A 14,376-nucleotide genomic window follows, 5' to 3' on the forward strand; every position below is an offset into this window, starting at 1 on the left:
GCCAGTTCCTCGTCAGGCTCAGGGCAGGTGCCATTCTCAGGCATGGCCTCCTTTCCATCCAGCATAGCACCTTTGTCTCTGTTCTGTCTCCTCCAAATCCAAGATGATTTTAATTAGTACAGACATGTACAGTCTACAATTAAAGAGTGATTTGTACTAATATGATTTTGATTCTTCCTCCTCTTTGCTGTCCTTTCAAGACACTTGCTGGAAAAAGCTTTAATGCACTTAGTTTTCCTTTAGGTTTTCTATGACTCAGATGTAAAGGACTTTCTCTGTACAGTATATTATCCAATGCATGTTTGTTCTCTATCCTGATATATTGAACACCACACAGTTGTGAACTCGTGCAGTGGGGATGTCCCACACCCAACAGAGGCATCTAGGCCCCTGTGTATAAGGAAAGACGTTTTCCTTTGCTGTACTTGCTTGAGCAGTTTTATTGTCTGTACATGTGAGCTGTGTGAGATAGATGTGAAAAGTTAAATGAATGCAGTTTCCTGCCCATGTATACAGATCACCATCTGTACAATGAACTGTATGTATGAAAGCAAATGTACTTATTTATAAATGGGTAACACTTGGAAAAACATGGTGTTGTGGTGCACTCTCCTTTCATTACCTCTCAGGGGAGCTGACTTGCGCTCAGCTACACTAAGGCCTGCAGTGTGAGGAAGCCTCCCCCAAGAACAACTGGCAGAGGCCAAATTCCTAATGATTTGGCTGGTCTCTTAAGGGATATTTAGAGTCACCCCTTCAGGCTCTGGTTCATCAGAGAAGTTACTGAGCACCTCTCTCGGGAGTTGGACACTGCGATGGGCACGCAAGAACCATGCACAAGACAGTCCTGAGGGCCCATCAGCCAAGGCTCACTGCATTCATTGAGAAAGGGAGGCTTTTTCTTCCGTGGAAGAGTCTTTCTCCAGCGATGCCAAGGGAGCACTGAGTTCCTCTCCTTTGATTTTAATAGCTGAGGCTACACCCCAATCCAGCTACCGTACCAAAATCCAAGGCTACCAGTTAGAACTGTTAGGTTTAGAGACTGCAGGCCCGAGGCAGGGGGACAGCACCAGCTATAGTTCCCAAGGCTAACTTGGTTAAAGTTGGAAGCCCACTGCTTTCAGTGACTTTATTTTTTCTTCAGAAATCCGGCCGGAATTTCCAATCCTCGCTATATAGAGAGCTAGGCAGCTGCCCTGTGAACGGAAAGGTTGCAGATTTTCTGAAATTGGCTGGAGACTCCATACCCTTCGTTAAGGACGGAGTCCTGTGGTCTTTCCTGCCTGGCTTCGATCTCTCTGTCTACTTCAGGCACAAGCAAGGAAGGAGACCACCTCCTCTAGATGCCAGACTTTGTTGAACAAATGTCCCTGCTGTGTAACTACATCCATTTCCCCCAAAGCACCAAAGCTGGGGAAGCAGGAAAACTCCAGGCACGCAGTCATCCCAGCCTGGACGCCACAACTGCCTTTAAAGAGGAGAGGACTCTAGAAGGAACTACCTGCTCAGTCTGAAAAGCATTCCTGGGCTGTTCCAGTTATTTCATTAAAAGTTAAAAATGGATAAGTGGTTGAAAGAAAAACAGGGGTTTTTTTTGGTTTGGTTTGTTTTTTTATAAATTTATTTTATTTTTGGCTGCGTTGGGTCTTCGTTGCTGTATGCAGGCTTTCTCTAGTTGTGGCGAGCAGGGGCTGCTCTTCGTTGCAGTGCTCAGGCTTCTCATCGCAGTGGCTTCTTTTGTTGTGGAGCACGGGCTCTAGGTGCTCAGGCTTCAGTAGTTGTGGCACGCGGGCTCTAGAGCGCAGGCTCAGTAGTTATGGCACACAGGCTTAGTTGCTCCGCGGCATGTGGGATCTTCCCGGACCAGGGCTCGAACCCGTGTCCCCTGCATTGGCAGGCGGATTCTTAACCACTGTGCCACCAGGGAAGCCCAGGAAAACAGTTTTTTAAGAATTCCTGAGGCACTGAGTGATTCCTAAAAAGCTAATTCTTTTTTTTTTTTAATAAATTTATTTATTTTTGGCTGCATTGGGTCTTCGTTGCTGCACGCGGGCTTTCTCTAGTTGTGGTGAGCAGAGGCTACTCTTCATTGCGGTGCGCAGGCTTCTCATTGCGGTGTCTTGTTGCAGAGCACAGGCTCTAGACGTGTGGGCTTCAGTAGTTGTGGCTCACGGGCTCTAGAGCACAGACTCAGTAGTTGTGGCCACGGGCTTAGCTGCTCCTCAACATGTGGGATCTTGCCGGACCAGGGCTCGAACCCGTGTTCCCTGCATTGGTAGGCAAATTCTTAACCACTGCGCCACCAGGGAAGTCCCAGAAAGCTAACTTTTAAAAGCTGTTTGCCCTGAACCTAACTAAAGAGCCACTCAGAGCAGCAGGAAACAGTGCACTCAGCACATTCTGGTAGGTCTTCCCCTAGTCATTTTCATTCCCTGGTAGGTGCCCTTTAGTTGCTCTTTATATAGCTCGACACACCGCTGTGCACACATGCACGTGGGCAGTCAGACTCCCCTTCCACAGGCCGAGGCTGAGGGGGGAACATAGCATCATCTTCTTTCACCTTTAAGAATGAAAGCTGGAGGAGCTTGAAGAAATTTGGAGACTGAGTCTTCCCATTGCCAGGAATAAGGACAGGACATTCATACTAAGGACATCATGTCTGGAAGGCCCTATGATAAACAGGGCCTCATAGAAGAGACAGAGCTGAGTCCATTGTAAAGGGCCGTTCTCTTGAGATACCCCTTATGTCCCAGACACTGTGATGGGGACTTCCCACATGTTCCCTAACGTATTCCTCATCCAATTTCTGACAGACACAAATGAGGAAGCAGATCCTGAGAGTTTAAGTTGTTCAAGGTCATGGAGTCAAGGGTGGGACTCTGAATCAGACCTGCCCAGAAGGCATTTTCCCTGTACCGTGCTGCCTGCCCCCTTCCTCAGAAGCGGGTATTCCAAGACAAGCAGGCAATCTGGATGACTCCGGAAGCAGCACAGGCAGTGGTACAGAAGGAAGCTTGGAGAATGCTACCTTGTGCTCCTTTAGAGAAACAACTCAGTGCCATGGGCAAGACGAATAACTCTGGGACCTCTCGAGGTTCCAAACCCAGTGAGAAGGTAAGTTGGTTAAGGAGTAGCTCCCTGGAGGGAGAGGCAGCATCTGGGATTATGTGAATATTCAAACACAAAGAGACCCTTAAGATTCAGAGGCTAGCACAAAAGCCGCAAGGGAGATGTCACCCTCACAGGGTCAGGATGCCTCTGCCCTCACGCGGAGAGCCAGCCCTGACCCTGACCGAGAGATCACCTTGTGACATGAACCAGGCCATGCTTTGCAGGCTTTTAAAGCAAATGAAGGTCCACATAGAAGCCTTGATTCAGGAGACTCTATAGATGAATCAAGCAAAGACCGCTCAAGCTCTGGCTGAGACACGCCAGAAACCAGATTCAATACAGAAAATAAAGTAAGTGCTAGGAAGTAAGAATCCATGGTCCCTTTCAATAGTGAGCCCTCTTAATAAGTTTTTCAGCTAAGTGACAGTGCTTTTTAGGAGCACACGGTGGGATCTGAGTCGCACCCAGCTTTACTGTAAACACATCTGCCTGAGCCTCAGGAATTGATCTAAAGTGGAATCTCAGCTTGTTCTCAAAACTTTGCTCCTCTTCTTAAGGAATGAAGAGACACATTTTTAAAAGGAAAAAGGTTAATTGAATACTGGGGAAACTTCTTGCCAAGGCCCTTGTCAGGTTCTTACGGCTCCACCTCCAGGCCACTCTGTCTGGGTTGAGAAGAGAATTTCTCTAACCGTGTGGAAGAGCCTCCCTCACTGGGTCCAGAGTCAGGACAGCCACTGGGCTGTTTCAGAGCCTGTGTCGTCATAAATATCATTAATCCCTTTACCTTCTGTGCCCAGCCTGGGGATATGCAAATTCTTTCAACCCTAGTAGACTAACTTCATGCATCTGCTAAAAGCACTGGCTCCTTTTATTGCCACAGAAAATGAAGATAACAGACAAGAGACCTGCTGTAGACATTTATTGAATCATCTGTTGTACCAACACTACATTGTACTTGGCCACAGGCAAAATAAAATAAACCACCACAGATCAGCTTGGGGGTGGGGGGGGAGGCTTTTTGGCTCATGAATCATCCAGCATACGCTTTGGCAAACAGGCCAGTTTATAGACTTTTCTTGCAAATCCAAGGTTCCATTTCTCTCTGTGCCTTTCTGGCAACGGAGATATACAACTGTACTCTTATAGTTTGTCTAAGGTGGAGTTTTCCCACGTGTAAACACTGACCATACCAGGTGATCAAAGAGTTGCCGGAGCTCGTGCCCTTGCAGAGCGTATGATATAAACAGGGTGCGGAGACACCCTGGTGCCGGGGCTGCAGCAGAGCCCGGAATGCCCACGGAAGGGAGCGGGGAGCCCTGCCGGTAAGGCGCCCAACACAGCCACCTGCTCTGAGAAGCAGCATCGCCTGAGGCAGGACCCACCACAAAAGCTGTTTTAGAAATCTGGGCATTAGGGGAGACAAGCCCCCTTTCTCGAAGGCAGCATTTAGGTGTGAGAAAGGCAGCCGTTAAAAAAAAACCAGTAGTCAGATTTGGAAGTTTTATTAATGGCTTCATTTAAGTAAACTGTGTCTTGTCTCACACAGTGTCATGCTCCTCAAAGCCCAGAAAACGAGGAAAACAAGGAGAGAGCATTCACCAAGTCCAAGAAGCACAAGATCGATGCTGTAATCACGTTATTTCTAGACAGAAGCCAAACAGTGACTCAGCTAACAGCATTACACACTCATGGGGTTGGGGGGATTAATCCGATTCTGACTTGGTCCCAACTTCCTGCAAAGATGGGCCCCAGGTAGGAGAGGATGAGGCTTTCCTCCTGATTAGGCAGCCTCTACCCTCCGTATGGAAAGGGAAAGGGGGGCAACAGCGGCAGCTTTTTGTTTAAAGCAAAAAGGCTTGTGTCCTGGGCCTCTGTCAGAGCAGCGCCTGAGTGAGCTCCGAGGGTGGGCAGCTGGCTCGCGAGGCCGGCCCCCGCGGGGAGGGGAGCCCCTGCAGGCGGCATACGGCCCGCAGCGCCCGCCCAGGCCCACCTCCTGCCTCCTCTTCGGGCTGCTGGGCCCCAAAGGCAAAGAAAGCCGCCCTGGGGCTAAGGAGTTAAAGAAAGAGAAGGCTGCAGAACGCAGCTGGGCCAAAGCCACGCGTCCAGAGCTTCCCAAGGGCCAGTCCCTCCCCTCTCCTGGGGAACCCTGCCCTGACACCAGCATATTTTACACATAATATCACTTGATCCGCGGCCAAAGGCTGGGCCCGCAAGACTCCTGGCTGGAGTTCGGTGTCACACAAAGCAAGTCTTGGCCTCGCCAGGCCCGGCGCTGAGCCCCGCCTTCTCCGCGGACACAGCCCAGGCCCCGCTGCCCCGAGCGGGGAGCCGCCTCCCCCTCTCCAACCCCTTTAGGGATCTGTGCTTCTGCGACCAGGCCCAACCGCCCAGAACCCTACTCAAAGCTGCTCCATCTGAGGGGTTGGCAGGGGCAAGGGGGGCGGGGGGTCTGCGCAGGACTAACAGGACGGCGGCAGCGGCGGCGGCGGCAGCAGCGAGGAGGGGAAAGCGAAGGGGGCCTGAACCCCGGAAATCAGCGCTCAGGGAGGAGGGCTGCCCCCACCCCCTCTCCCCACCCCCGGAGCCTCGGCGGGTGCGGGACAGACACCTGTCGGGGCCCCGAAATGGCGGAGACCGCCTCGCGGGACGGGACGGGATGGCACGGGGCGCGCGTCACTGGGAGCTGGGGCTGTCGCCCTCCGTCAGCGTCTTGAAGTCCATGGAGAGCGCTTGCTCTTCCGCCTGGAGGGGCCGCTTCCAGTCGGCGCGGGTCAGGATGTAGAGCACGACCGCGCCGAAGGCGGCCAGCAGCAGGCCCAGCACGTTGGCCAGGACGCCCTCGGGCTCGAACTTGCTGTACTTGGTCCTGCGGGATTGGGGCGGAGGGCGAGGCCACCCGAGGCATCGCCGTTAGGCCGAGTGCCATTCGCCCCCCGCCCACAAGATGCAATGCGATCCCAAGCCCAACCCCGGCCCCCCCAGGCCCCCCCAGCCCACTGGGAGAAAAGCCGCTGTTCGGCGGCCCCACACAGAGCCGCCGGGAGGGGGCGCTCACCCGAGCTCGAACAGTAGCGCCTCCTTCAGGCCCAGCAGGGCGGTGCCCACCGAGAGGAGGAAGATGGCGCCGCCAAGGAAGACGTGCTGCGGCCGGTAGCGGCTCCGCAGAGAAAACGACGCGCCGGGGAACAGGAAGAAGGTAAAGCCCACGAGCCACTGGGAGGAAAGGCGAGGTGCTGCCGGAGGCTGAGCTGCGCTGGAGACTGGAGCCCGAGGACGCCCCAGGTGGGCCGCCGCCCGCGAGGACCGCAGGCCCCGCCACCCCCGCGCTGTGGCCTCCGGCCGGAGACGCGGCGGGAGCGCCTAGCACGCGGGGAAGGTGGGCCGGCGCTCTAGGCCGGTCTCAGCCCCACACTGTGCGCCCCGAGGCGGGGCCTGGGACCAAATCCACGTGCCTGTCGGCCAGAAGGGCGCTGGAAGGGCGCCGGTCGGAGGCGGCGTTCGGCGGGCTGGAGCGCCTTTCGCCTGTGCGCACACCTGGCCCCGGCCCTCTTTGGGCCCTGCTCCCCGCCCCTCCCCAGCGCCGTGGAGCCGCAAGGACTCACCTGCACAAAGAAGAGGACGAAGACCAGAATGCCACACCAACTGTGCAGGCTGTACAGGTCGGCGTAGCCTTCCTTCCTGTGGTAGTCGAACACCGCCACCAGGCCTAGCCGGAGGGGGTCGCGTGAGGACTGGGCTGATGGCGACGGAGGGGGTGCGGTGACCCAAGGGAAACCCGACCCGCCGGGACTTCTGGTCTCCAGTCCCAGCTCGGTGGCTGCCAGCACCAGTGTCCCTGCCTAGAAGGGGGAGGAGGGGTGGGGAGGGGGGACTGGACAGTAAAGCAGCTCCTTCCCCAAGTCAGCAGAGGTGGGGGAAGGAGGGCGGGCCCGTGCCTGGAACTCACCCACCAGGGCGATCACGAAGGCGAAGACGTGCAGCAGCCCGTGCAGAACTTTGGTGGTGCGTTTGGCTTCATTCCTGAAGACGCGGTAAACCAGCAGGGCTGGTGGGCCGTGAGAAAGGGAATGTCAGGGCGCTAAGCCGAGCACGAGGCCTTCCTGCCAGGGCAGCGAGGAGACGCCCCCAGCTGGAGAGGGGAGGGCTTGTCCAGGTACCCCAGCCACAGGAAGTGGGGGAGGAAACAAGGCTCCGTATGCCCCCGCACCGCCCCCCCCCTTCTTAGCTGTCCTGTGTATCCCAGGCTTTGTTTTAGGCTCATGCAGTCACATCAAGGTGCCGCCAAGCTTCTGAGTTCACCTCTTAGCTATGATGGTCCTCAGATTGTACAGCACTGAAGCCAGGTCAGACTTTGACTATGCTTAGCCAGCAGGCTCCCTGGTTGGGAAACCCCAGGTTCTCAAAGGAGAACTTTGCAACCCTAAGCTAATTCCCCCTCTTCGGGCTGAAGCAGTCAGGGCCAGGGGTCCTGCGGAATGCCTCTCAGGAGTCTGCTGCTGTCATCAGGACCACATCTAGGAAGAATGCATAGATCCAGCTTGCTTGTTACCAGAAGGAAAAGGCCAAGGCCCCCTGGCCTTGAGGCAGGGTGGGGGCCAGCCATGGCCTGGATCCTACCCCCGAGAGAGGAGCTCTAGCTCTGCCAAGTCCAGCATCTACACACACACACGCACGTACACTCACACTCACACTCACTTTCTCCCCCTCAATTTCAAGTCGCCTCTGCAGAAGATGGGCTTGCTCACAGCCCAGCCCCTGGGCCTCCGACGTGTGCAGCACACACGCCTTCGGATGCTCCTTGTTGAAGCACGAGGTGAAAGCTCTGGGATAAGTCAGAAAGGAGTTGCCACCCACCAGCCTTGGGGCCCTTGATTGGGATTCCCAGTGTCCCCAAGGTCCAAGCCAGCTTCCTTCTCTGACTGGGCAGATTCAGGTGTGAAAGGGTCCCTGCACATCACCTCTCTCAGGTGGCATCGCCCAGGGACTCACCATCTCCCTGCAAGAAGACCAGGCCTATGATCATGCAGAGAGGATGCACGTTGAACTGCAGGGCACTCTCCCAGGCGATGCCTCCTCGGTACACACCGAGCCAGGTGCCAGTCATGGCCACCACGGCCAGGCCCAGCAGCTGGGAGAAGGCCACGTAGTAAAGCAGCGCTGCAGGGGCAGGTGCTGGGTGGGCAGGGCTGTCCATGCCGAGGCGGCTCTATGCCAAGGCGACTGCTGCAGGGAAGATGGTGGAGCTTAGAGGAGCGGCCCACAGCCTCCAAAAAGACATCCCAGGCCTCCCTTGCCCACCTCTGCCTCCTCCCTCAGTCCACAACCCCAGGCCTCCATGAGAGTGCTCCCACCTCTGAAGGCTCTGGAGCACCCGGCGGGTGGGGGCCCACCTTCCTGCAGAGACAGACGCACACCTGGCTGCACTTCCACCTGCAATGAGGGAGCAAGTCAAAGTCCTCCAAGTTCTGGCCGGAGCAGGAGGGCCCAGTGCCAGTGCTTTACTTTCTGTTTCAGCAGGCCCTGGGTTTTCTCAGGTGGGGTTCACAGGTGAAACACAGAGAAGTGAGCAAATTCCTTGAAGGTGCCGGTATTTTTCCTCCAGATGAATCATAAAGGACATCTAGGGTGAGAAATGAGGAAGCTGACTCCCCCGTGCCTGCTTTTTCAGCTCCCAGCTGGAGATGAAAGAAGTCCTGCCTACAGAGAGCTGCAGGGCAGCTGCCGGTAGAAGGAATGTTCTCTGAGCCACTTCAGTAGAAAGGACCAGGCGACAGGAGCCTCCGAGCTGCCCGTTTCCCTTCCTGCCTCGTCTTCCCCTCCACACCTGGGGCGTGGGCCTGCGCCCCTCCCTCAGGCCAGGCTTCCTGAACTGAGATCTACAAGGTGAGAACTGGGGTCACTTAGCGCTCAAGGATCCTGTGAGAGCAGGTGTGTCACTGCTCCTGTCGTGCAGACAGGGAACCGGGGGCTCAACGGGGTTTGGGGAAGCGAGGCTCAGGGGCCAGTGGGAGGCATTTCCTGGCTCCTCTGTCCAGTCCCCAGTGTCTCCACAGCCTCTCCCGGGCTCAGGGTGGCCTGTGTGCCAGCTCTTCCCCCTGAACCTGCGGGTTCTCCCCGCACCCGGGCGGGCGGGAGAGGCACTGGAAGATGGGAGGAGAGGCGGCGGCTGATGAACAAGTATGGTCTCCGCTTGCTGCGCCTCGGTGCTGGCGGCCTGGGACCACAGAAAGGCGCCGCTGCAGCTCCCAGAGGGCCGAGCAGTCCATCCATCTTGCCTCTGCCACTGCCCCAGCCCCTCCCAGCAGCTTTGGAGACACCCTCCTTCTCCTTCATTACCAGCAGAGAACAGCAGCTGAGCAGAGATGTTTGACCAACACATTTTGGGGTCCCCCCTGTACCCCGTGCTGCTCAAGAACTAGTCTCCAGTTGGCCTGACCTTGACCTCCTGGGGACCGGGCTGTCTTACCCCCAGCTCTCTCTGCCACCTTTGACAACTGTTGGCAACTCCATCGTTTTTTAAAAAGGGGGGCAGGCAGTGTAACACCCCTCCCTGCAGTAAAATACAGATAAGCAAAAAAAGAAAAATTACAAGTAATCAACATTTTGATTTCTATCCTTTTCTTCTGGAAATGTATGTACCTTCTTTCATAGAAACATGACCATACCAATTTCTAACCTGCTTTTTTCACTTCACTAAAGATCATGCACATCTTTTCATGTCAGTACATGCCAGGCTATTTCATATTTTAACCAATCCCCTAATCTCCTGTTGTTAAATATTTAGCCAGCTTTCAGCTTTTCACTAAATGAACAACACTGTGATCATCTTTGTACAACACTCGTCTAATTCCTAAATGAAGAAATAGAATCCTGAGCGAGGGCTAGGTTCTTTTTTAGGTTTTGGATACATTCTGTCAAATCATCTTCCAGAAAACACTCCCAAGGCAGGTGGGAACACCTGTTTCCAGAAGCCCTGGGCAACAGTGAAGTCGTATTTCTGGAACTCTTGCCCTCCTGCTTATCTGTCACCTCTACACTGATGACTCCTAAATCTAGTGCCAGTCTGTCCTCTCCCCCAAATTTAAACTCCATTTCTAACTGTCCACTAACATCTCTACCTGGACATCCCTCAAACACTTCAAACTCAGCACATCCAAAGTTACACTCCTCCCCTGACCTCCCAGGTCACCCTTCGAGTCCCAGTGCCGAGTCCTCCTGCTTCTCCCCCACGTCTCGCCGTCACTTCCCTCCTGGCCATCTTCATTTCCACCACCCAGCAGGGCCTGGAGCTTCTGCCCCTGTCTCCCTACCCTCCTCAATCTGCCTGACCGACAGGGGCAAAGCCAGATCCCAGTCATGTTGCCCCACCAGGCACAAAGAGCCACCAGCGTGTGGTGGTCAAATGCCAACTCCATAACTGACCCTAACCCAGAGCCCACCGGCAGCCCCCACTGTTTTCCTACCACGTCCACTCGGAAAAGATGCTCCCAGTTCCCCAGCTCTGGCAGCACAGCCTGTTGTTATCCCCTCCACCTCACACCCCCCGCTCCTCCTCTTCCGCCTCTGTCGATTTGCTCCACGACCTGAAATGGGCATTTTGTTCACCACTCTGTCCCCCTCCTCTATGTTCCCAAGGCTGGCCTGGCGCTTACTTACCCTCGGTGTCCTGCCTCGCGTTAAGCCCTGTGAGCCCGTCTGCTGCAGGGCCCTGTGAGCTCCCAGAAGGCAGGGAATGCATCTACCTCTCCCTCGGGGATCTCATCCCTTGGCCGACTCTGACAGGAAAAATGTACTGAACTGAGAAACGCTGTCCTCCTCTGCTTTATTAGATTCCTCCCCGAGAGCCTGGGGCGCAGTCAGAATCTGATTAGCTCTGAATTAGGAAGACTGGGAGGAACGTGCTCTGCCCCGGCAGACCTGCCACAGCGTCCCCACCAAGTAGCCACTGAGTACAGAGGGGGAGCTCAGGGCTGCAAAGACTGCCACTCCTGGGTCCCGAGCCGCTCTGTGGTGACGCAAGCCAGAGCCAGATTCCCCCCACCACCCCGCAACCAACCTCCTCGTGAGTCGGGCAGAAATCAGACTTCGCTTCACAGCCGTGATAGTGTGATTTATAATAAGAAATATATGGGACCGAGCCTGTAAAACCCTAGGAATTTTCCAGGTGACAAAGCAATCGTTTCTTTTGTTTTGTTAATATTACATCGTGTTACTGAAGCCCCTCGGAAACCTGAGGGTGGGGCTGGTTATCAGGGGAACAAACCACGTGACTGAAGGGTTGGACCGTTCAGTCCCACCCTTGACCTCCAGGGAGGGAGAGGGGCTGGAGACTGAGTGCAGCCACCAGTGGCCAATGATTTAATCAATCGGGCCTGTGTAATGAACCCTCCATAAACCCCCTAAAGGATGGGGTTTGGAGAGCTCCCAGGTTGGTGAACACATCCACATGCCGGGAGGGTAGTGCACCCCAGTTCCCCAGGGACAGAAGCTCCTGTGCTCCGGACCATTCCAGACCTTGCCCTACATACCTCTTCATCTGGCTGTCCCTGAGTTATATCCTTTTATAACAAACCAGCAATCTAGCAAGTTTCTCTGGGCTCTGTGAGCTGCTCTAGCAAATTAACTGAACCTGAGGAAAAGGTCATGGGAAGCTCTGATCTATAGCCTGTTGTTCAGCACAGGTGACAACCTGGACTTGCAATTAGCATCTGAAGTGGGTGGGGGCAGTGTTGTGGGACTGAGCCCTGCGGGATCTGATGCTGTCTCTGGGTAGGTAGTGTCAATGTTGAGTTAAATTGTAGGACACCCAGGAGCATCTGCTGAGAAATGGAGACTCACTTGGTGGTATTGAAAAGAAAACATGTGGGAACAGCACAGTGACTAAATACATGGCTTTAATGTCCTCACTGTAAACTCACAACCTGAATTCCCTTCAGAGTCCAAACCCTAGTGCTGTTTGCACCCAGGGTGGTGGACTGGAGTTGCGAGCCTCAGGGGTAGGGAGCCCCGCTCTGTACTCAGTTCAATCTTCGCAATAACCTATGGTGGTAACAGGAGTATTACCCCAATTTGACAGATGAGGAAATTGGGACTCAAAGAGGATAAATGACTTGCCCCAAATCAGCCGCAGCAAAGAAGTGCTCAACTCAGTTGTTTATCAAGCACCTACGATATGGGGGTCACACTGCTGGATACAGATGAGCAATGGCCCCTGCCTTCCAGGGCCTTGCAGAAAAGGTGCAGAGCAGATGCAGATTCTAGAGTAAAGGGCTGTAACAACTCAGGCTATGAGTTAAACTCCCAGAGCACTTTCCATAGTCCACGCTGGCTTCACCACACTGGGGTGGCCACTCCTTTGGATTTCCTACAGGGGTTGCCTGCTTGGGGTGTGGCTCTGCACTTTCTCAGGCCAGTAACTAGGGAAGAAAGGAAAACTTCCTGAATACTGAAGCCAGTATTCAGAGGATCTGAATCTCCTTGGAGGCAGGGTTCCAGGAAGGCCTCTCCCCTCACACGCCAGTCCTCCTGGGCCCTCCCCACCCCTTGGGGAACCATGCTTCTAAGGCAGTTTACAGCCACCATAGCATCAAGCATTGGTGTCCCCCGTGGGCTCTCCTGGGAGAAAAGGCTGCAGGATGGAAACAGGTGGGTTAGAGAGAAGAGGTGATGGGGACAAACTAGCTCCGAGATCTTCATGCCAACTGCTCCAAAGGCATCTCTCCTGGTCCCTGTGCCCTGGTAACTAGGCATCCCAGAGGAAGCCAGAGATAAAGAATGACCTTTGGACTCATGGAGGCCCAAGCAGTCTCTCCTGTGGCCCATTCCAATTTGAAGGTGATTCTAAATCCAGGTATGAGGGATGACAGGAAAACACACACAGAAAGACCAGTCCTCCTCAGGCAGGCCTGTAGCTTCCCCATAGGTGACCTCACAGCCAATAAGATCTAAGTGAAAAATCCAGATTTACAGAAAAGACAAAGCATCAAGTGGTTCTGTGCTTCACAGAAGAGGAAACACCCCTTCAGCAATGCCGTTGCCCTATTGCTTAATTCGGTTCAACATAATTGACGACGTACCTTTGTACACAGAGGGGCTGCTTCCGATGATGGGGGATACAAAGAAGACATTTCAAGGACTCTGGTTGGAATCTGACTCACCCACAAACACATTTGAAAACCTTGAAATAAGTTGAGATTCACTCCCTAGTAAGCAAATATCTTTTATTCTGCTCCCTCATTTCCCAGTCTAGACAGTGGGAACATTCTCTTGCCCTTCCTTCCTTCCTTCCTTCCTTCCTTCCTTCTTTCCTCCCTCCCTCCCTCCCTCCCTCCCTCCCTTCCTTCCTCCCTTCTTTCCTTCCTTCCTTCCACCAGAACACTGGATGCTTTGGGATCTCCTGTGTTCCCAGTGCAGCAATCCAGGCAGCAATGTCAACAGTCTGGAAGCAGCCCATCTACAGCCCCAAAGGCTTCCTCAGCCCAGTAGACCAGAGTCTCAGAACCAGGGCGAGCTCTTGTGGATCCTTACCCAGCCACCCTCCTTCCTGTCAGAGCACAGGGTGGGGATGTCATCTCCGGCAGCTTTTGGAACCTTGGGCTGTGACAGTCACCCCACCCCTCCCACACACACCTGCAGCCAGACTCCACTTAATGTGATCTACCAGGGCCAGGAGCTGCCGCAGGGCTTGAACGTGCTAACGAGCATCCCTCTCCCTCCCTGAGCCCAGGGGGTTTCACTGAAAGGCCACCAGGCCTAATCTCATTATGAGGACCAGACACTGCACAAGGCCCACAGCCTGGAAGCAGGGAGCCTGGCCTGACCACAGCCTCCTTATCCAAAGCAGGGATTTAATTGGGTTAGAAAAGATTGTGTTGGGGGCTAGATCTTTTCTTGATGGGTGAAGGGGAGAAACGACTCAATTGTCCTAGAATGTCCTCGAATGTGATCAAAGAAAAGGCAAAATGAGGGCTGAGCTGTTAGGTGGGGCACTTTCTTACTACCCACACCCAAGTAACCCCTGGGTAGAAAGCTTGAAGTCAGACACTGAACCCAGTTCTCCGCTGGGCCCAGGGACTCAGTGTTGGGGCTCCCAGTACTTGTAGGGACTCACAAAAAATGTTTTGATTTCTGTTAAAATCATAAGAAAAAACAAACTTCTAGGGTTGAAGAAAATATTTTAATTTTTAATCCAGCCTGGATTATATTCATCTTTATACCAATGTGGTTGTAAAATATAATTCTTTTTTTTTTTTTTTTTTGCAG

At 54.0% G+C, this 14,376-nt stretch overlaps 1 protein-coding gene across 1 annotated transcript; it reads right to left on the reverse strand.

The window, feature by feature from the left end:
• Positions 1–5,787: 5,787 nt before the first annotated feature.
• Positions 5,788–8,569, reverse strand: CYB561 (cytochrome b561). Its single transcript, XM_007456752.1, has 6 exons — positions 8,519–8,569; positions 8,104–8,320; positions 7,061–7,159; positions 6,717–6,820; positions 6,170–6,327; positions 5,788–5,980 (listed from the first exon to the last, which is right to left on the reverse strand). Exons 2-6 carry the CDS (start codon positions 8,306–8,308, stop codon positions 5,788–5,790), a joined length of 759 nt encoding a protein of 252 aa, XP_007456814.1. The 5' UTR covers positions 8,309–8,320; positions 8,519–8,569.
• Positions 8,570–14,376: the final 5,807 nt, after the last annotated feature.

The sequence above is a fragment of the Lipotes vexillifer genome, unplaced genomic scaffold (genome assembly GCF_000442215.2).
Source record: "Lipotes vexillifer unplaced genomic scaffold, Lipotes_vexillifer_v1.1 scaffold299, whole genome shotgun sequence".
Lineage (NCBI taxonomy): Eukaryota > Metazoa > Chordata > Mammalia > Artiodactyla > Lipotidae > Lipotes > Lipotes vexillifer.

Excerpts from the sequence above, each read along its gene's own strand:
- CYB561 (XM_007456752.1), bottom strand. The coding sequence starts at position 8,308 with ATGGACAGCCCTGCCCACCCAGCACCTGCCCCTGCAGCGCTGCTTTAC. Across the intron at positions 7,160-8,103 it reads GGTCTTCTTGCAGGGAGATG|CCCTGCTGGTTTACCGCGTC; the intron begins GTGAGTCCCTGG and ends ACGGCCCACCAG. Across the intron at positions 6,821-7,060 it reads CTTCGTGATCGCCCTGGTGG|GCCTGGTGGCGGTGTTCGAC; the intron begins GTGAGTTCCAGG and ends CCCTCCGGCTAG.